Here is a 21,211-nt window from a genome sequence, read left to right on the forward strand (position 1 = left end):
TTTTATCCATTGCTGGTATCTAAATTTCATTATTGGTATCTACATTCAATTTTAAATTGTAGACCTCCACTTAGGAATAAAAAGAGAGGTTACTTGAAGGAAAAACTGAATGAGGTAGAAACAAATGGTAAGAATAAAAAATTTGACATTTATTGTATGTATGTAGTAGGTTATTTTACGACGCTTTATAAACATTTTAGGGTAATTAGCGTCTGAATGAGATGAAGATGATAATGCCGGTGAAATCAGTCCGGAGTCCAGTACCGAAAGTTACCCAGCATTTGCTCATATTGGGTTGAGGGAAAACCCCGGAAAAAACCTCAGCCAGTTAACTTGCCCCGACCGCGAATCGAACCCGGGCCACCTGCTTTCGCGGCCAGACGCGCTAACCGTTACTCCACAGGTGTGGACAGTATGTATGTATGTATTCACATGCAAATGGGTAAATACCCGGTGGCAGTGGTGACTAATTACACTCAATAATGACAATAATAAACACAATTATTAATAATAATAACAATAGTGTAATAATATTAACAAGGAACATCGTAAATTAAATGAAGAACGATCACTTAAAATAACATTTGAAGCACTCGTAACTCTAATTTGTATCTTAAACCCTAAGTTCGAACTTAAACGCACGAGTGTATATAAATTATGTTCATATCTGCACAAGTACCTTTCAGCGCTACACTCATTTCGCTCTCAATTCACTCACTCCACTGGAACTACGACACATTTCACTGACACTATCCTGATTTCACTAACACTTCAAAAACATTTCACTGTTCAGATACTTTGCTCTACCCCTATAAACTATAAAACTTCACTGACCCAACACACTTCATACAATACTTGAAATAACAAAACATCAATTATTACACCCTTTAAATAGTGTGCATAATATACTACCGTGTCCACACCTGTGGAGTAACGGTTAGCGCATCTGGCCGCGAAACCAGGTGGCCCGGGTTCGATTCCCGATCGGGGCAAGTTACCTGATTGAGGGTTTTTTCGGAATTTTCTCTCAACCCAATATGAGCAAATGCTGGGTAACTTTAGGTGCTAGCCCCCGGACTGACTTCACCGGCATTATCATCTTCATAATAACAACAGATGTTGATAAAGCGTCGTAAAATAACCCTATAAAATATATCTACTACCGTCTATTAGTAAAGTCCTTAAGCCTATTTTGAAATACATTTTTGGTTATTGGTAAAGCCTTTAGTAAGTCTACAGGTAAAGCATTCCAGTCCTCATAGTACGATTGAGAAAAGAAAACTTTCCAGTGGGCGTATAAGGGCATAATAGTACATTATGCAACGAGCCTATAATGGTAGTAATTAAGACGCGACTCGTTCATAATTTTCATACGAGCGTCTTAATTACCATTATAGGCAAGTTTCATACGACTTTTTATGCTCGACCATATTTCTAACTTGAAATTATTCATAAGTTATTCATGTTATTGTTATGTGAGTGAGTGCAATAGCCTACCTCATAAATTGTGAGATGTGCGCAGACGCGAAAGTATTGTTTTTTTTTCCGGGAAACGAATGTCGACGACCTTGATATAATCTAAAGAGTAAGAAAAAAAATTAATGTTGATATAACCTTGAAATTGAATTCGACATTGAAAAACGAGAAGACAAATTGAATTTATTTGAATATTATTTACAATTAACGCTAATTATTATAGTAACAGAACATAACCTTCTGCGACAGTATTGGATTTCTAGCCTCCGTGACGTTTCCCTAGTTGTCTTTCGATTGCATATCCGAGAATAATCGAAAACCTGAACTTTAATGAATAGGTGTACTTTAATGACATGCATTGAAGGACTGCTACCAGGTGTATAATTACTACATTTCGGCATTGTCGAGCATAAAGGAATTTAAGAATAGATGTCAGGCAGGGGTAAACGTGATCAAGGATGAGAATGGTGACTTGCTTGCAGACTCTCATTCAATCCTGAACAGGTGGGAAAACTATTTTGGGCAACTACTAAATGTACAAAAGCCAATCGGGATGAAATTCAGACACAAACTGCTGAGCCATTTATACCCGAACCCACACTTTCTGAAGCCGAAATTTGCGATAGAAAGCTGAAATAGTACAAGACTCTAGGTATTAATCAAAGTCCAGAAGAATTAATACGTACAAGAGGGTGGAAACGCATTATCCAGTGAAAGTTATAAGCTTGTACTGCATATTTGGGAAAAGGAAATTGTACCAGAAGAAATGTACCTTTTAAGAAAGGGGAAAAGACTAATTATAGAAACTTTCGAGGAATATCACTTTTATTGACGTCATAAAAATTGTTGTCCAATATTCTTTTGAAAGCATTAACTCTTTATGTAGATGAAATCATTGGGACCATCAGTCTGGCTTTAGGTGCACTAGATTGACTATTAATAAGATTTTGTCTGTTCGACAGATATTGGAGGACAAATTGGAGTATAAGGGTAGAGTACATCAGTTATTCATAGATTTCATTAAGACGTATGACTCGATAACAGAGAAGTTTTATATAATATTCTTATTGAATTTGGTATTTCCAAGAAACTAGTTCAATTGAATCGGTCATTGCAGAAAGGGGGTAAGTCATAAAATCTTACTTTTGAGATAATCAATAAAAACTGTTTTCTTCTTCCAATACTGGAGCAATCATTATAAATATTTTTTCTTACTTTGTTTATGAATAGTGAAGTATAATACATCATGTTAGACATCTGACGTCTCAAACACTTTTGTTTAAAGTTGTTTAATCGAACCATGACTTATCCCCTTTCTGCAAGGAATTGTTAAATATAAAAGAAAAAATATATATAATTTACAATTTTGGGCTAATGTAATATTTGAAAACAAACTAAATGTTAATTATTACAATGATAACGATGTTTTTGTGTGTAATTACTACATTACTGTCACCATTTACATAATTATTTTTGCATTTTAATCATTATTCCTACTACAGAAATGTACCAATATGTGACTTTATATCACAGTTTTAAATGAAAACTCTACTTTTAAACGAATACTTAAAAACTGCATATAGGAGAGCACAATAAAAATACACTAAACTACTACACAAAATCATTTGTTTCAATTGTTATAGAGTGTATTGTTAGATGTTGGAAGCCACGTCATTTGTAGATTCCTTGTCACAAGGTGGCCAGTTCAGGATCTCTTTGTAAAAGACAGTGTGCTCCAATGGAATGTATTGCCTAACTTTCGATACGTCTCCAAGCTTTTTTCGTATTAATGGGAATTTTCCCATTGTATGCTTTTGTGTAGGCATTACTATGCGTCCAGAACCTGGTTTTTTCGTGCAGAATCTGTGTTCCTCATTTCACTACCAATGAACAAACTGGCAGTCACACATCCTGGATCATCTTTAGAGTAAACAGATTCACTGAAATGTGCTGGAGAAAACATAGTAACTGATTCTACAGAAAATCTGTTGTTTGTGTTTGCCTGGTGGATCAAGGTATTGTATTGGTCTGGCACATATACCTGTCTGTCTTCCTTAGTTAGTGCTTCACTACATCAAAGTTACGGTCACAGGGAAGAAATGAATAGCCTCGTTGTGGAAAATAATGAATGATTTTGTTAAATCTTCCCATTTGGGTCAGTGCAAGCAACAATCGAATTAAGATACGATTTTTATTTTGCCCTCCACAGTTATCAGAGAAAAGATACAATTCCTTGACTGAAGAAGGGACGTTATTTTCAATGTAGTTGAGAAGGAACACACTTCATTTGAATATTTGTGGCCTATAACTTCATGATAGGAATAGAAGTGCGCCGTATGGTCTTTGAAGTTGTGAATGTTGAAAATTGATGACCCAAAGTTGCGTCTAAACAAACAATGAGTAGTTTCTTACCCACACTGTTCTCCTGTCGTACGGGCTGCTACAGACTTCCCAATGGAATTGACGTTCCAATGCCTTCAGTTTATTTTTCTTATTTACATTTCTGCGATAGTTAATTTCATTGCGTTTACGTTTACCCACGGCGTTCTAGTACGCCGTGGTTTACCACTAATAACACAGTTTTCTTCCCCTGGGTCACTCACTGCTTCTAGCTTTTCTGTCATTTTCCTGATCAGCTGATGGGCCGTAACTTATTAGATCCGCGGCACTCAGTCAGTCGTCAGTCAGTGCAGAAAGAAGCTAAGTCGCTGACTTGTCCCCTTTCTGCAATGACTGCGCTGCTTATGGTACTCTGCTTCGCGTTGAGAAGGAACAAATTTGACCCATTTCTGTGTCTAGGTCTGGAGAAAGCAATGATACTCTTAACTCATTTTCGCGTTTTTCATGACTTATCCCCTTTCTGCAATGACTGATTCAATTAATTAAAATGTGTCTCAGTGACAGAGACAGTATATTCCAGTTTCTATTTGATGCTTTTCCAATTCACTGCAGGCTAAAGCAAGGAGATGCACTATCACCTTTACTTTTTAACTTTGCTCTAGAATATGACATTAGGAACGTCCAGGATAACAGAGAGGGTTTGGAATTCAACGAGTTACATCAGCTGCTTGTTTATGCGGATGACGTGAATATGTTGGGAGAAAATCCACAAACTATTAGGAAAAACACGGGAGTTTTACTTGAAGCAAGTAAAGTGATAGGTTTGGAAGTAAATCCCGAAAAGACAAAGTATATGATTATGTCTGGTGACCAGAACATAGTACGAAATGGAAATATAAAAATTGGAAATTTATCCTTTGTAAGGGTGGAGAAGTTCAAATATCTTGGAGCAACAGTAACAAATATAAACAACACTCAGGAGGAAATTAAACGCAGAATAAATATGGGAAATGCGTTGAGAAGCTCTTGTCATCCAGTCTGCTCTCAAAAAACCTCAAAGTTAGAATTTATGAAACAGTTATATTACCAGTTGTTCTGTATTGTTTGTGAAACTGATCAGTTTAGTGTATATTATTTATGAAGTACATTGGTATTCTTACATTTTATGTAACATTATACTTAATTAAACTAATTAAAATAATTTTAATTTTGTTATATTGTAATGTTTTTTTTTTTTTCTTAAAAGGGAGCAAAATCATTTCAACTGCAGTCAACTGAAACCCCGTCAGCTTCCATGCATACCATTACACAGAATGTTTTACATGGGCCCACCCTACCCCTTACTACAGGCTCAATTGACTGCAGTGGCTGGGATGCGAACCTGCACACTTTCTGGCCTATTCACAATCTTAAATCCAGCATCTACTTCTTAACATAATCGTGATCTCCAGTCGGTATGTACGTGCTAATCTGGCAGTAATCTTAAGTCCAGTAACTACTTTTTGGCCTAATTATGATTTCCAGTCGGTATATACGATCTGGCCAGTCCAGCATCTAGTTTTTGGCCTAATTATGATCTTCAATTGGTATGTACGAACTGGCCAGGTCGCGATCTTAAGTCCAGAATCTACTTTTGTCTTAATTTTGATCTCCACTCGGTACGTGCTAGCCTGATCGTGATTTCCAGTATATTATGTGTATGCTAGTCTGGTCGTAATCTCCAAGTGTATTATGTGTGCTACAGTGCTAGCCTGGTCGTGATCTCCAGTATATTATGTGTATGCTAGCCTGGTCGTGGTCTCCAGTATATTATGTGTATGCTAGCCTGGTCCTGATCTCCAGTATATTATGTGTATGCTAGTCTGGTCGTAATCTCCAAGTGTATTATGTGTGCTACAGTGCTAGCCTGGTCGTGATCTCCAGTATATTATGTGTATGCTAGCCTGGTCGTGATCTCCAGTATATTATGTGTATGCTAGCCTGGTCCTGATCTCCAGTATATTATGTGTATGCTAGTCTGGTCGTAATCTCCAAGTGTATTATGTGTGCTACAGTGCTAGCCTGGTCGTGATCTCCAGTATATTATGTGTATGCTAGCCTGGTCGTGATCTCCAGTATATTATGTGTATGCTAGTCTGGTCGTGATCTCCAGTATATTATGTGTATGCTAGCCTGGTCGTGATCTCCAGTATATTATGTGTGCTCTAGCCTGGTCGTGATCTCCAGTATATTTTGTGTATGCTAGCCTGGTCGTGATCTCCAGTATATTATGTGTGCTCTAACCTGGTCGTGATCTCCAGTATATTATGTGTATGCTAGCCTGGTCGTGATCTCCAGTATATTATGTGTGCTCTAGCCTGGTCGTGATCTCCAGTATATTTTGTGTATGCTAGCCTGGTCGTGATCTCCAGTATATTATGTGTGCTCTAGCCTGGTCGTGATCTCCAGTATGTTATGTGTATGCTAGCCTGGTCGTGATCTCCAGTATATTATGTGTATGCTAGCCTGGTCGTGATCTCCGGTGCATTATGTGTGCTCTAGCCTGGTCGTGATCTCCAGTATATTTTGTGTATGCTAGCCTGGTTGTGATCTCCAGTATATTATGTGTGCTCTAGCCTGGTCGTGATCTCCGGTGCATTATGTGTGCTCTAGCCTGGTCGTGATCTCCAGTATATTTTGTGTATGCTAGCCTGGTCGTGATCTCCAGTGCATTATGTGTGCTCTAGCCTGGTCGTGATCTCCAGTATATTTTGTGTATGCTAGCCTGGTCGTGATCTCCAGTATATTATGTGTGCTCTAGCCTGGTCGTGATCTCCGGTGCATTATGTGTGCTCTAGCCTGGTCGTGATCTCCAGTATATTTTGTGTATGCTAGCCTGGTTGTGATCTCCAGTATATTATGTGTGCTCTAGCTTGGTCGTGATCTCCGGTGCATTATGTGTGCTCTAGCCTGGTCGTGATCTCCAGTATATTATGTGTGCTCTAGCCTAGTCGTGATCTCCAGTGCATTATGTGTGCTCTAGCTTGGTCGTGATCTCCGGTGCATTATGTGTGCTCTAGCCTGGTCGTGATCTCCAGTATATTATGTCTGCTCTAGCCTGGTCGTGATCTCCGGTGCATTATGTATGCTCTAGCCTGGTCGTGATCTCCGGTGCATTATGTATGCTCTAGCCTGGTCGTGATCTCCAGTGCATTATGTATGCTCTAGCCTGGTCGTGATCTCCAGTATATTTTGTGTATGTTAGCCTGGTCGTGATCTCCGGTGCATTATGTGTGCTCTAGCCTGGTTGTGATCTCCGGTGCATTATGTATGCTCTAGCCTGGTTGTGATCTCCGGTGCATTATGTATGCTCTAGCCTGGTCGTGATCTCCAGTGCATTATGTGTGCTCTAGCTTGGTCGTGATCTCCAGTATATTATGTGTGCTCTAGCCTGGTCGTGATCTCCAGTGCATTATGTGTGCTCTAGCCTGGTCGTGATCTCCAGTATATTTTGTGTATGCTAGCCTGGTCGTGATCTCCAGTATATTATGTGTGCTCTAGCCTGGTCGTGATCTCTGGTGCATTATGTGTGCTCTAGCCTGGTCGTGATCTCCGGTGCATTATGTATGCTCTAGCCTGGTCGTGATCTCCAGTGCATTATGTGTGCTCAAGCCTGGTCGTGATCTCCGGTGCATTATGTGTGCTCTAGCCTGGTCGTGATCTCCGGTGCATTATGTATGCTCTAGCCTGGTCGTGATCTCCAGTGCATTATGTGTGCTCAAGCCTGGTCGTGATCTCCGGTGCATTATGTGTGCTCTAGCCTGGTCGTGATCTCCAGTGCATTATGTGTGCTCTAGCCTGGTCGTGATCTCCAGTGCATTATGTATGCTCTAGCCTGGTCGTGATCTGCAGTATATTTTGTGTATGCTAGCCTGGTCGTGATCTCCGGTGCATTATGTATGCTCTAGCCTGGTTGTGATCTCCGGTGCATTATGTATGCTCTAGCCTGGTCGTGATCTCCAGTGCATTATGTGTGCTCTAGCCTGGTCGTGATCTCCAGTATATTATGTGTGCTCTAGCCTGGTCGTGATCTCCAGTATATTATGTGTGCTCTAGCCTGGTCGTGATCTCTGGTGCATTATGTGTGCTCTAGCCTGGTCGTGATCTCCGGTGCATTATGTATGCTCTAGCCTGGTCGTGATCTCCAGTGCATTATGTGTGCTCTAGCCTGGTCGTGATCTCCGGTGCATTATGTGTGCTCTAGCCTGGTCGTGATCTCCAGTGCATTATGTGTGCTCTAGCCTGGTCGTGATCTCCAGTGCATTATGTGTGCTCTAGCCTGGTCGTGATCTCCGGTGCATTATGTGTGCTCTAGCCTGGTCGTGATCTCCAGTGCATTATGTGTGCTCTAGCCTGGTCGTGATCTCCAGTGCATTATGTGTGCTCTAGCCTGGTCGTGATCTCCGGTGCATTATGTGTGCTCTAGCCTGGTCGTGATCTCCAGTGCATTATGTGTGCTCTAGCCTGGTCGTGATCTCCAGTGCATTATGTGTGCTCTAGCCTGGTCGTGATCTCCGGTGCATTATGTGTGCTCTAGCCTGGTCGTGATCTCCAGTGCATTATGTGTGCTCTAGCCTGGTCGTGATCTCCAGTGCATTATGTGTGCTCTAGCCTGGTCGTGATCTCCAGTGCATTATGTGTGCTCTAGCCTGGTCGTGATCTCCAGTGCATTATGTGTGCTCTAGCCTGGTCATGATCTCCGGTGCATTATGTGTGCTCTAGCCTGGTCGTGATCTCCGGTGCATTATGTGTGCTCTAGCCTGGTCGTGATCTCCGGTGCATTATGTATGCTCTAGCCTGGTCGTGATCTCCACTTCATCATGTATGCTCTAGCCTGGTCGTGATCTCCGGTGCAGTAAGTACTGTACGTGCTAGCTGGTCGTGTATCATGCAGTGTGTTCCTTCACGCAGAGTGCTCTCGCCGGACGTCGAACCTGGGCTGCGGAGCCGTGTGACCGTCACCCTCCACTGTCCACCGCTTTCCGGGAAGTGCAGTTCGCGTCACACTTGCTCGCCGGAGCGAACTGGGTCGCCTTCTTCGCTGTGTGACTCTGGTCTGCCTGGCCGTCCACTTTTAGGCTATAATAATAATAATAATAATAATAATAATAATAATAATAATAATAATAATCGTCATATTCATTACGTTGTATGTTTTCTGACACCTCAGAGTCAGACTCTGGGATGTTCCATCTTGTCCTGGAACCCAACATTTCCAACACTAGGGATCTGATGCTGTAGTTCGTCCCCACAGCTGTGCTGTTTGTAGTCGTAATCTCTAGCGTCATTTTTTTTACTTTTTGCCACGTCTCTCGCTCCTAGTTTTGTTTCTTCAGTATGATGGAAGAATCATTGTGTTATTTAACTTGATATGTCTTTTTGTCTGTGCTTTGAGTATGCGTCGATTTATTTCATACAAGCAATATGTTAAATGTTCCTGTTTCTCTTCTAGCTTTTATCTGTTGCAACTAATCTAGGCGCTTTGTTTCGTACAAAAAGTCAGTGGCGACTCGTGGGGTTAAAAAGAATATGACACATCTGAAATATGCCTTAAAATAAGTAATGCTTATCCAAAACTTACTTTGACATTTCATTTCTTGTAGATCAATAATTTTATTCTTCTACTTTTGGCTGAAGCGAATTTCTCTATTACTTGCTTATTGAAACGGGTGAGTATTTCAGTAACCCATTCCCCCACCCTAAAAATATTCGCAGTGTTCATTTGTCCTTGATAGTGACCCAGCCTTGTAAATTAGGAAAGCATTTTGTATCACGTAAAAGCCAGTCAGCCTCATTGCGGCCCAGAGGGTGGTAGGAGGTTAGGCTCCCTTCTTTATAGCCATTCGGCATTAGTGACAGTAAGGATGTCAATACTGTGTGCCCGCCGCCTTTAACCCCAGGGAAATGGCCCTGATATTTATTTCTGTTAGAGGTGAGTAAAACCCAGAGCCGGAAGGATTAGATCAATGTAGAGAATTCAATATGAAACATAACTGGCCGATTGTAACAATGACAGCATCCATGGATAATAAGGAAGACTGTGGCATACCATTTATAAACTGCAGTTTCACCATTTTCGTGTAGTATTCTTATTTATGTTGTAAAATAAAAGTATATGAATAATTTAAAATCAATTCATATTAAATAATAACGTGAACGTGTTATAAAAGTCGTATTTACATGTTTTTAAAAAACTAATCTCAGGAAAATAGCTTTCCACCTCGCCATGTTTGCTGAAGTCCTCGCAAAACGATATGATTTCCTATCGACATTTCCTCTGCAGCCCAGGGTTCGTTCTTCGGCGTGCAGTTCTGAATTTCTGATAGCATATAATGGCAAAGCCTCCTTGTACATACTTAGACGCCCGTTGTGATCGTCCGGCTGTGTGACATTCATGAATTCGATACTGACGTATGAACCATCCTGCCTTAGTCTAGATAGAGCCAGGTCCCATCCTGAGATCCAGAAGCCCAAGCCCTTCCTGAATCAGCATTGGAAACGCGTACCACATGAGGGGCAGGTGGACAATGTTGTTGAGTATCCGAGGAAAACCCTCTGCAAAAATCGAACCCACCCTAATGACAAGCGCTTGAAATGAATGAAGAATAAGTAACATTGTTGAGTAGTTGAAATGGTTTTCTCCCACTTGGTTGAAAGATTATTACCACCGCCACTGGAGGAATCTATCATCACAGAGATGAAGCTAGCTACTTTAGTTCCTGAATAATTTCAAGGGAAAAATTGTTCCGGGGCCTGGTGTCGAACTCGGGAACTTTGGCTCAGCGCGCCAACGCTCTACCGACTGAACTCTACCAGTCCTCGGCTCAATTATTCCCTTTTATACCCACATACCTCAAGTGGCTTGACAAGATGTCAAAGACTCAATTTAGTGCACACTTTTTCTGTGTGACTTAAATTATGGTTTTCTGCTAACGAACAGTGACGTGTATTATGCAAATCTGACTTTTCAGGCATAGCTCCCTGTAAAGCTGACTTAAATAATTTCAAGCGAAAAATTGTTTCGGGGCCAGGTGTCGAACCTGGGACCTTCGGCTGAGCAAACCAACGTTGAGGACTGGTAGAGTTCCAGGGTAGCTCAGACGGTAGAGCGTTGGCACGCTTGGCTAAAGGTCTTGGATTCGACACCCGACCCAGGAACAACTTTTCGCTTGAAATTATTCAAGTCAGCTTTAGAGGGAACTATGCCTGAAAAGTCAGATTTGTACTTCAGTTCCTCCACATTGCAAAGTGGGCCAGCACATTCACTAATCTTCTCACATTTGTAGAAGTGCAGTCCATCGAACGAAAACTGCAGTTATAAGTAAAAGTGTCTTCTGCTGCAATTTAATTGTTCTTTTTTCTACGAGTATGTCACTGATGTCTGTCTGCTGTGATATTGGAAACATGCATTTACATAGTGTGCTCTCTATCTTTCCACTTCAATTTCAGAATTATACGGAAAGTCTTGTTGAACACTTCCTTTTTGGCATATTAAGGAAAACTCGCAATTATTATACTCACACATAGATTGTAAATAAGAAACACATGCTGCCAAGACAAACCGGAAACTGGAAAGTATCTGTTTGAAAACTTCTTCCGTTCGTTACCTTCTTATCACTATGATTTTCCGAAATAGGACAGCCAACATATTTAGGTTCAAATGTGATTATTTCAACACAGTCTGTGTCTTCCTAATCAAGAAGGCGTTGTTGTTTCGGAGAAGGTTGGCATACGTGTAAATTCGGCGCAGATCCGACTGCTCTTATAATGAGCGCGTTGTCGGGACTTTTTGCTTCCCGAGAAAGTTCTTTGGGACAGTGCACAGTGGTCCAAAACTCAAATCTAGTGGACAAAATTAATAACTTCTCTCCTATCTAAAAGATTTTTATGAAACTTTGTACAGTAGTTACAGGTAGCATATATGTTTTGTACACAAACTCTCATTGTGTTTGTATAAAAGAAACTACGCCATTATAGGGGGGTGAATTTAGACAAAGTGCTCAACTTTTCTTCTATCTAACAGATTTTCATCAAACTTTGTACAGTAGTTACATGTAACATATTTGTTATCTATACAAACTGTTATTATGTTTGTGTAAGAGAAACTTTCCCTTTAGAAGGGGTACACAGTTAATAAGTCGGCTTCAATATGACAGATACCAATGTATTGCTGTTCAGTGCGCTTATATTTTAATAACAGTAGGCACTTCAGGGATACTGTATATGGTATTGGCGGCGAACAGGGTGAAAAATAGGCTTTTTTATATTTTGTAGCCCTTCTCGGAGTGGTTTCCCTTCTGTCTTACATTACAGATGCTGAATCCCTGCACTCTTCAACTAGAGCTGACTTGCAAGACGCAATTCTTCTTTTGTTCTCTCTTTCACCAATGACTGTACTAATAATTAATCTACACTTAATTTTAAACTGCCTTCAGAAAAATATTTTCTAGGTCTCCCAACAGATAATGAAGTAGGAGTAGGCTCTGTGATACTACGTAAACGTAATAATCTCCCTGGAAATTTATTCCTGAATTGAAACATTTTCGGTATTTTAGCACGTACCTGTCGCATTTTATGCCGCATTGCTTTCGAAATATCTGAAAGTCAGATTTTCATTTTCGTAATTTTTCTTGCAATAATTCACTACAGTTCCGTACTACTCTAATAAATTTGCCCTTCACATAATTACATAAATCATTCGCTGTAAACCTTCTCTTCTGGAAGAGTTCCATATGAGTCATCACCCGTGGTTTGACTCCTCTTCGAGACATCGTGGTTTCCTCTAGAAGGAGCGTTCTGAATTTTATATAATAGTACATAATAATAATTGTGTAATGTTCATTATAAAAGCATTAAAATCCCTGTTGTTAAGTAACCGAATTTAACTTAAGAAATTAAACTTTTATTTCAAGACTGATTGTGTAAGATCGACACATAAGTTCAATTGTTTAACTTATTCAATATCTTTAAATTAACATCCTATTTACTTTTTTATTGGGTTTTTGGTCCGTTTGTGCCGATTTGGTGCATACCGACCGACGTTTTCTTTTCGAATAAGGCAAGTTCTGGTTGCAGTATTTTTTTCTTGTTAATCATCTTGAAAGAAATGACGATTATCTTAAAAACGCGCAAGTGGCGCACTTTGCATCTTACAGCCCTTACATTCCTCTGCAGTATGCTCCTGAGGGCTGAGACATTTTTGCTTTGTTTTTAAAGTCCAGTATAATTGTAAAGTCAGTGAAATGAGGAAAAATGCTCAAATAATTCTGCAGGTTACAGTTAGGGCACAAATGCTGGTATTTCTTCGGGTCTCTGCACATACATCTTATATCATTTTTTTTACCCTTAAAATATAACGTTTACCGTATACTTCCTTCGAAAGCATGTTCTATGGTGGCTTGTCGTTGAGTTGCTGGTCGCCATTTTCATTTACAAATAATTTAAACGCGCATCGCAATGATTGAATTGGACCTTCTTGTGCTTCCTGTAAGCCTCAAGAGATGTCAGGAGCTTGACAAGCACAGAAAATAAGTGATCGATAACGAATCTACGTAGTGCTAAATTTGAAACAATGCATGTATGAAGTATAGTATACTATACTCCAGGACGATAGTTTTTTTTATGTTCTGTTTAAAGTTCTAGAATAAGCATAATAATTGAATTTTCCCCTAGCTAATATCACAGTCACACAGCTCTCAGTATTATTATACCAAAGAGTATCTTTACAATCCAGTAGGAGTGGGAGCTTGCTCATCCTTGCAGGCACTGACTAATCTCAACAGCATCCAACATTCACTTCGAGGCCTGCCACGCAGTGTCGTTTAAAGACTGAGTCACGATGGGGCGATATGTTTAAAGTAATACAACCATTTTTACTTACATCTTCAAGGGTGACCAAAATAATTTTTGTGCCGCTAGATTGGTGATTTGGACCACTGTGCACTGGAACAAACCATCTAAAACAGGGACTGCCCCCGTAAACCCGGACGTCTGATCACCGTGGTGATACTTCGTCTTCGTAAATTGAGCGTAGACGGGGAGGAATTACAGAAGAAAGAAAATGGACTGTAATGGATAGGTTCAGGATTACAAAATGGCACTGAAACTAAAGGTAGAGAGAAAACATGATTAATATTGAAATTCTTTATATTTTCAATGTGATCATTCGGCAGGGAGTGCCTGAAGGCGAACTGCGGCCAAGTTAACACCAAGGCATGGGCAACTCTGTTTTTGATTGAGTGGAAACTTGGAAATGGGCTGCACATTGTCACTGCAGTATAGAAAGCGTGAGGAACGGAGTAGCGATACATGCAGTTTTCTCGGGTGGGGGCATAGCCCTCCCTCCTCCTCGGTGCGACGGAGCTCCTCGGCGGCCAAACGAATTCGAGCCGCGTCGAGGAGTGGAGCGTGTGCCTGCACAGTGAGTGGTGAGTGTGAGTGCTGGAGGCAGGAAGGTAGAGATCCCTTGCTTGGAGATGTGTGTGTAGTAGACCGCGACTGCAGCGCTGTGTTCCGAATGGCTTGGCACGCCGCCACTTTCCGGTCTGTTTTCCATTTTCTCACTTCGGGTCAGTTCTCCGCGCTTCAGATCAGTCGAGGCACGCAAAGTAAAAACCATTCATAACGCCCTGCCGACGTGTTGACCAGCGACGATCTTCCATGGTGCTCCGCCGCGCGCAGGTTGTATAATGTTCTGTATTTAGTAGTGCTAGATCTGCTCGCTCGCAGTAATGTATTAACCGACAGCATAGTGTTTATTGTGTTTTAAATATGTGGCTTTTGACAATCCTTAATTAATATACTTTTGATATAAGGAAAAACACGTGATTTATAAAATAATATGTTTAAGAAATAGTGAAACCGACCTTTCCTGTACGCTGGCAGTAGTCGGTCACTTGGTGGTAATGTCCCATTTGTTTTTTCTCTTTAAATCTTCCTAAATTTTTTCAATGCTGTTCTTATCCAGGGAATATTTCATTCTCAGTCTACAACCTCCATTTTTCTCTTTTCCCAAAACTCACCGACATGATGAGATGCAGAATCTTACTCACGATCACTTGCATACCGTACAAGGGAAATTCTTAAAAACAGGTAATCCAAATTAAGTATGATGTCTTGTACAAATCATTTCAATCGCGTCCTGCAGTTGTTTCGGAGCGCAGTATTCATAATTATCCTGTCTTCCTAGGTGACGTCATCCGCTTATAATCACATTTGGTTCTCCTGATCTGACTAGAGGGTTGATTTGTTTTGATACAATTGTCAACTGTGTATTTTAAATTGGCAAGTTTTTCTATGTACAATTTCAAACTTACATTGACTGTCTGTCGCAATCTTTGGCTGATTATGTGCTTGAACTTAATAGAAGACGAAATTGACTGTTCGAAAATGCCTGAACAATTTCGCTACAAAATGGAAAAATTATTTCTCTTGAGGGAAAGTAATTTGAAAATACGCAGTTTAACGCATCTCTAGTTCACGAGCAACTTTATTGCCTTGCTTCGTCAAATGAAGGCACTAGAAAATCTCTCCAAACACCATATGTTACTAAATCTCAGGTGTTCAGTTACATTTGTTGTTTGGACCGTGGACATCTTTATTGGAAGTATTAAACAGGTTGCAGTTGTGCTGAGCTGGTTGAGAAATGTGAATTGCATTGCACCTGCTTTATTCTGTGTTGTTTCAGCTTGAATTAAGTGGAATAACGAGGAAGTATGCCAGGTAAGCCTAAGCGTGCGAAGTTCCGATGTTTTATGACGAACAAAATGCTAAGAAAATTATTATAAAAAAGTTTGTCGAGTTGAAGAGTGATATAAGAAAGAATATATATATTAAAGAGCCTTGAAAATTCAGAAAAGGAAGTGAGGAATAATGGGTAAAGTAACAAAAAACGGTGTTATTGTTCAAAGTGACTCCCCCCCTCCACATCTGTGACAACTAGAAGAAACGTTCATAAATACGGCAGGTAGGCCTGGTGTCTGTCTGCACAAGCAGGAAGGTCGCTGAGTACCAAGGCTGACCGCCCTGCTGCCACTGTAAGGGATTATCGGCCCTTGTAAAGGGATAGTTTTGCTTTAACCGTATAGTTATTTCTAATGCTGAGGTTGGTTCCTTGAACTTTTGTTTAATTTGTTTCAAAACGTGTAAAGTGGATGATTTTTGTATTCCTCAGCCATTGTCTGCATTTTCTCTAGTGCATAACCTCAAACCTGTTTATTCTTACTTTAACTCAGCATAAACCTCTGATTGAGGTTCTGGCTGATATGTAGGCTACATCTATTATCAGGCAGTACATCTCACTTGACGATGTGTGTCAGAGGAAGAACAATTGTTTGTATGCATCTGAAGTCTGACTAGTGTAATATGTAGCTAGTCGGCGATGTATGCGTTGGAGGGGGAAAGAAACTGGCCACCCTATCCCATTATCTCCTGACCTAGTTGCCTCATGAGTGATGCCTTATTGGTGTTACTTACGAGGTTCAAATCTGTCTTCGGACAATTGACTAAACAACAACAACTCTGCATAACTATGCAATCAATTAACCATTATGTGGGTAATGAATTGACAATGTTTTGCCGCTTTATGTTGTTTCATCTCTGACGTGAAAGGTCTAGGACAGTGTTTCTTAAACTATGGTCCTCAAGGTCTGCCCTTGTGGTCCTTCAAAAAAAGGCAAAAGAAAAAAGAAAAATTCTAACGAATTGTGTATCACTCTATAACTGAAAATCTCAGTTTGGAAATGACACATGGCAATCGTCTTTCACTTTTCTCTCAGTACTGACATTTTATGAAATTTATTACCCTATCCGTCTACTGATTCCCACTGTATTCTCCACAACAAACGAGGGATTTTAGTCACTATGAACGTGGTGTTTCTCGCTATCTTTTCTCTGCACAACTGGCGCCGCGTCTGTAACCCAGCCAGGGACCACCAAAATTCATAACCTTTTCATGTATTTATGACTTTCTTAATAGTTTTGCCGGCACCCAGTCTGCACATTGAAATGGTCACTTACTGTACATCGTACACCAATAATACAACTGTGAGGTCACAATTTGAAACTTATTTTCTAAGCAAATATGACGAATTTTGATAGGCTCGTGATCCCTTTCATTGCGATATTGAAACTAACAAGCTTTCATTCAGTGAAAGAGAACAGTTAATTGAACTCTCGAATGAGGCCGGACTTAAAATGAAATTCCAAGAGGAAGGTGTGGTTTTTTTCTGGACCGCATCACAAATGAAAAGAGAATACAGTGAATTGTACAATGGTGCTTTAGAGATTATAAGTCAGTTTGCTTCTACGTATCTGTGTAAGAAAGGGTTTTCATCACTAACTCTAATAAAAACAAAGTAGCCTATCGAAATCGACTCGATGTATGTGACTATCTCCAACTTAAGCTTATCAGCATACATCCAAATATAGAACAACTGTGCAAGAATCGGCAGGCTCATCCATCTCATTAATGTGAATACTTACTTACTTACAAATGGCTTTTAAGGAACCCGAAGGTTCATTGCCGCCCTCACATAAGCCCGCCATCGGTCCCTATCCTGTGCAAGATTAATCCAGTCTCCATCATCATATCCCACCTCCCTCAAATCCATTTTAATATTATCCTCCCATCTACGTCTCGGCCTCCCTAAAGGTCTTTTTCCCTCCGGTCTCCCAACTAACACTCTATATGCATTTCTGGATTCGCCCATACGTGCTACATGCCCTGCCCATCTCAAACGTCTGGATTTCAAGTTCCTAATTATGTCAGGTGAAGAATACAATGCGTGCAGTTCTGTGTTGTGTAACTTTCTCCATTCTCCTGTAACTTCATCCCGCTTAGCCCCAAATATTTTCCTAAGCACCTTATTCTCAAACACCCTTAACCTATGTTCCTCTCTCAGAGTGAGAGTCCAAGTTTCACAGCCATATAGAAGAACCGGTAATATAACTGTTTTATAAATTCTAACTTTCAGATTTTTGGACAGCAGACTGGATGATAAGAGCTTCTCAACCGAATAATAACACGCATTTCCCATATTTATTCTGCGTTTAATTTCCTCCCGAGTGTCATTTATATTTGTTACTGTTGCTCCAAGATATTTGAACTTCTCCACCTCTTCGAAGGATAAATCTCCAATATTTATATTTCCATTTCGTACAATATTCCCGTCACGAGACATAATCATATACTTTGTCTTTTCGGGATTTACTTCCAAACCGATCGCTTTACTTGCTTCAAGTAAAATTTCCGTGTTTTCCCTAACCGTTTGTGTATTTTCTCCTAACATATTCACGTCATCTGCATAGACAAGAAGCTGATGTAGCCCGTTCAATTCCAAACCCTGCCTGTTATCCTGAACTTTCCTAATGGCATATTCTAAAGCGAAGTTAAAAAGTAAAGGTGATAGTGCATCTCCCTGCTTTAGCCCGCAGTGAATTGGAAAAGGATCAGATAGAAACTGACCTATACGGACTCTGCTGTATGTTTCACTGAGACACATTTTAATTAATCGAACTAGTTTCTTGGGAATACCAAATTTAATAAGAATATCATATAATACTTCCCTCTTAACCGAGTCATATGCCTTTTTGAAATCTATGAATAACTGATGTACTGTACCCTTATACTCCCATTTTTTCTCCATTATCTGTCGAATACAAAAAATCTGATCAATAGTCGATCTATTACGCCGAAAACCGCACTGATGATCCCCAATAATTTCATCTACGTACGGAGTTAATCTCCTCAAAAGAATATTGGACAAAATTTTGTACGACGTCAACAAAAGTGATATTCCTCGAAAGTTACCACAGTTGGTTTTGTCCCCCTTTTTAAAAATAGGTACAATTATGGACTCCTTCCATTGTTCTGGTACAATTTCCTTTTCCCAAATAGCAAGTACAAGTTTATAAATTTCGCTATATAATGCACTTCCACCCTCTTGTATTAATTCTGCTGGAATTTGATCGATACCTGGAGACTTGTACTTTTTCAGATTTTCTATCGCAATTTCGACTTCTGAAAGGGTGGGTTCGGGTATAAATGGCTCAGCAGTTTGTATTTCAATATCGTCCCGATCATTTCTATTTGGCCTATGTACATTTAGTAGTTGCGCAAAATAGTTTTTCCATCTGTTTAGGATTGATGGAGGGTCTGCAAGCAAGTCACCATTCTCATCCTTGATCACGTTTACCCTTGACTGATATCCGTTCTTAAATTCCTTTATACCCTTATATAAATCTCGAATGTTTTTATTCTTACTATTTGTTTCTACCTCATTCAGTTTTTCCTTCAAGTAACCTCTCTTTTTATTCCTAAGTGTACGACTTGCTTCCCGTCTTTCATTGAAATAATTATCTCTCTTCTCCTCAACTGGATCCTGTAAGAATTTCAATTTTGCCTGTTTCCTTCTTTCTACTACCATGCAACAATCTTCATCAAACCACGGTTTCTTTTTCTTAGTTTCATAATAACCTATGCTCTGCTCAGCTGCAATTTTGATACTATCTCTGATATTTTCCCACACGCTATTAACATCTAATTCTTTCTCAACTTCGTCGGAACTTTCTAAAGTGGCAAACCTATTCGAAATTTCGACCTGATAATTTTGCTTAGCTTCCTCGTCCTTTAATTTCAAAATATTGAATGTAGTAATATTAACTTGTTGCTCTACTCGCTTGGCTACTGATAATCTTTCTCTTAATTCTCCAATCACCAAATAATGGTCAGAATTACAGTCTGCACCCCTGAAAGTTCGAATATCTACTATACTAGTATGTCTCCGTTTATCTATCAAGATGTGATCTATTTGGTTGTGTGTCAATCCATCTGGAGAAGTCCAAGTATATTTATGTATATTTAATGTGAATACCAAAATTTATTTATTTTTTGTTAATAAGTTAAAAGGTTATCCAAATATTAAAGAAACAAAAGTGAATTTTCTTCTATCAGCATTACCTTAATTACTTAATGCTAATATAAAATTAATTTAATTTAATTAATTTTAATTAATTCTATTTTAAAATATAAGTATATTGATAATAAAACATACTACAAAAGTTATAAATTTGCTTTCGAAGGGAACAAGAGTAAGGTGGTCCGCGGAACTGTTCTCACTTATAAAAGTGGTCCTCGAAGTCTGCCCTTGTGGTCCTTCAAAAAAAGACAGAAGAAAATATAAAATTAAGACGAATTGCGCATCACACTGGACATTCGGAGCGCAGTATTCGATCGATATCTACCTTTACGAAATTTGCACATTAAGTTGGAAAACAGTCGCCAGCTCTGCAGTCGAATGAAATTCTGTTATTACTATTGAAATTTAACTAAACGTAGATAACATGAGAATGATCTGCTCACAATGGTTACCTGTGACGTGTTCCCGTACTTGTGGGCAGACCGAACTACTGAAGTAAAGTGCAGTCGCTGATACGCGATTCATACGCGTGTTTTTGGAACTGTTTCAACCGCTGCTTCGTATTGCAGCTCTTGTGTAAACGTGGAAGACAAAAACTACCGAACCGGACTTGCCGCAGCTGCACGCCATGTGGCCGCGTGGGAGCGACACTTCACAGGATGGTCCGGGGTATGATTCACACCAGATAGTATCAATGTTTATGGGGAAAACAGAGACGCATGAAATTGATTTTAACTGTAGCATTTCAGCTTTACAGAAAATAATTCGTTGGTGTTCGAGTACAGGGGATTAAGCTTCTGTTGCAAAGTGAGGTTGCGAAGTATGAGAAATGTAGCTGAAGCAGACTCTCTCGTAGTGTTATTAATAAGAACCATATACAGTTACTGTATGGTATAAAAATAAAAAAAATAAACTACGCAAAATCGTTTTTCTGATGTATTATGTACTCTGCAAATCTTTAACTTGGTAGCCTCTTGAGCCCTACTGTCGCGCCAGCTATGAAACGTTGGCATATTTTACACGCATGGAGCCGGGCGACTGTTACAATATTATACTGTGGTATAAGCTCACAGGTAGTTCCTCGAAATGTGGAAACCATCCATAATGCTTCTCTAATCCTAACGTAAACACAGCACGTGGCTGTCATGTTCATACCCGTGATTGGTTTCTGGTCCAAACACTCGCACGACGCAGGAAAATATAGTTCCGTATTCAAGGACTATCCCTGACCACGTATAACGGATAGATCAGCAGCCTAATGCATCCTCAGGACAGCTTTTATGCTGACATCTAGCGATTGCAAAAGAAGTCACGTTATAACTTTGATGGAATTGCATGAAGTAATACGAATAGCTTGCAGCCTACTTCCATCTAGCGGTCGTTATAAAAAATCATTTTCGACAGTAAAGATCCTAGTGGTGGTTCTCTTTTATATTCAT

General features: G+C 39.8%; 1 protein-coding gene across 3 annotated transcripts in view; it reads left to right on the forward strand.

Moving 5' to 3' along the window:
* The window catches only part of LOC138715781 (platelet binding protein GspB-like), a 173,629-nt gene that overhangs the window by 81,143 nt on the left and 71,275 nt on the right, over nucleotides 1-21,211 (forward strand). The window contains exon 1 of one of the 3 annotated variants that reach the window (XM_069848845.1): nucleotides 14,093-14,309. The exons of 1 other annotated variant lie outside the window; for it this stretch is intronic. In XM_069848845.1, the coding sequence (XP_069704946.1) occupies nucleotides 14,108-14,309 (202 nt within the window). In that variant the 5' untranslated portion in view covers nucleotides 14,093-14,107. Of the gene's footprint in view, nucleotides 1-14,092; nucleotides 14,310-21,211 lie in introns of those variants that run through there. One more of the 3 variants, XM_069848846.1, reaches the window with a different exon arrangement.

The sequence above is a fragment of the Periplaneta americana genome, chromosome 15 (genome assembly GCF_040183065.1).
Source record: "Periplaneta americana isolate PAMFEO1 chromosome 15, P.americana_PAMFEO1_priV1, whole genome shotgun sequence".
Classification (NCBI taxonomy): domain Eukaryota; kingdom Metazoa; phylum Arthropoda; class Insecta; order Blattodea; family Blattidae; genus Periplaneta; species Periplaneta americana.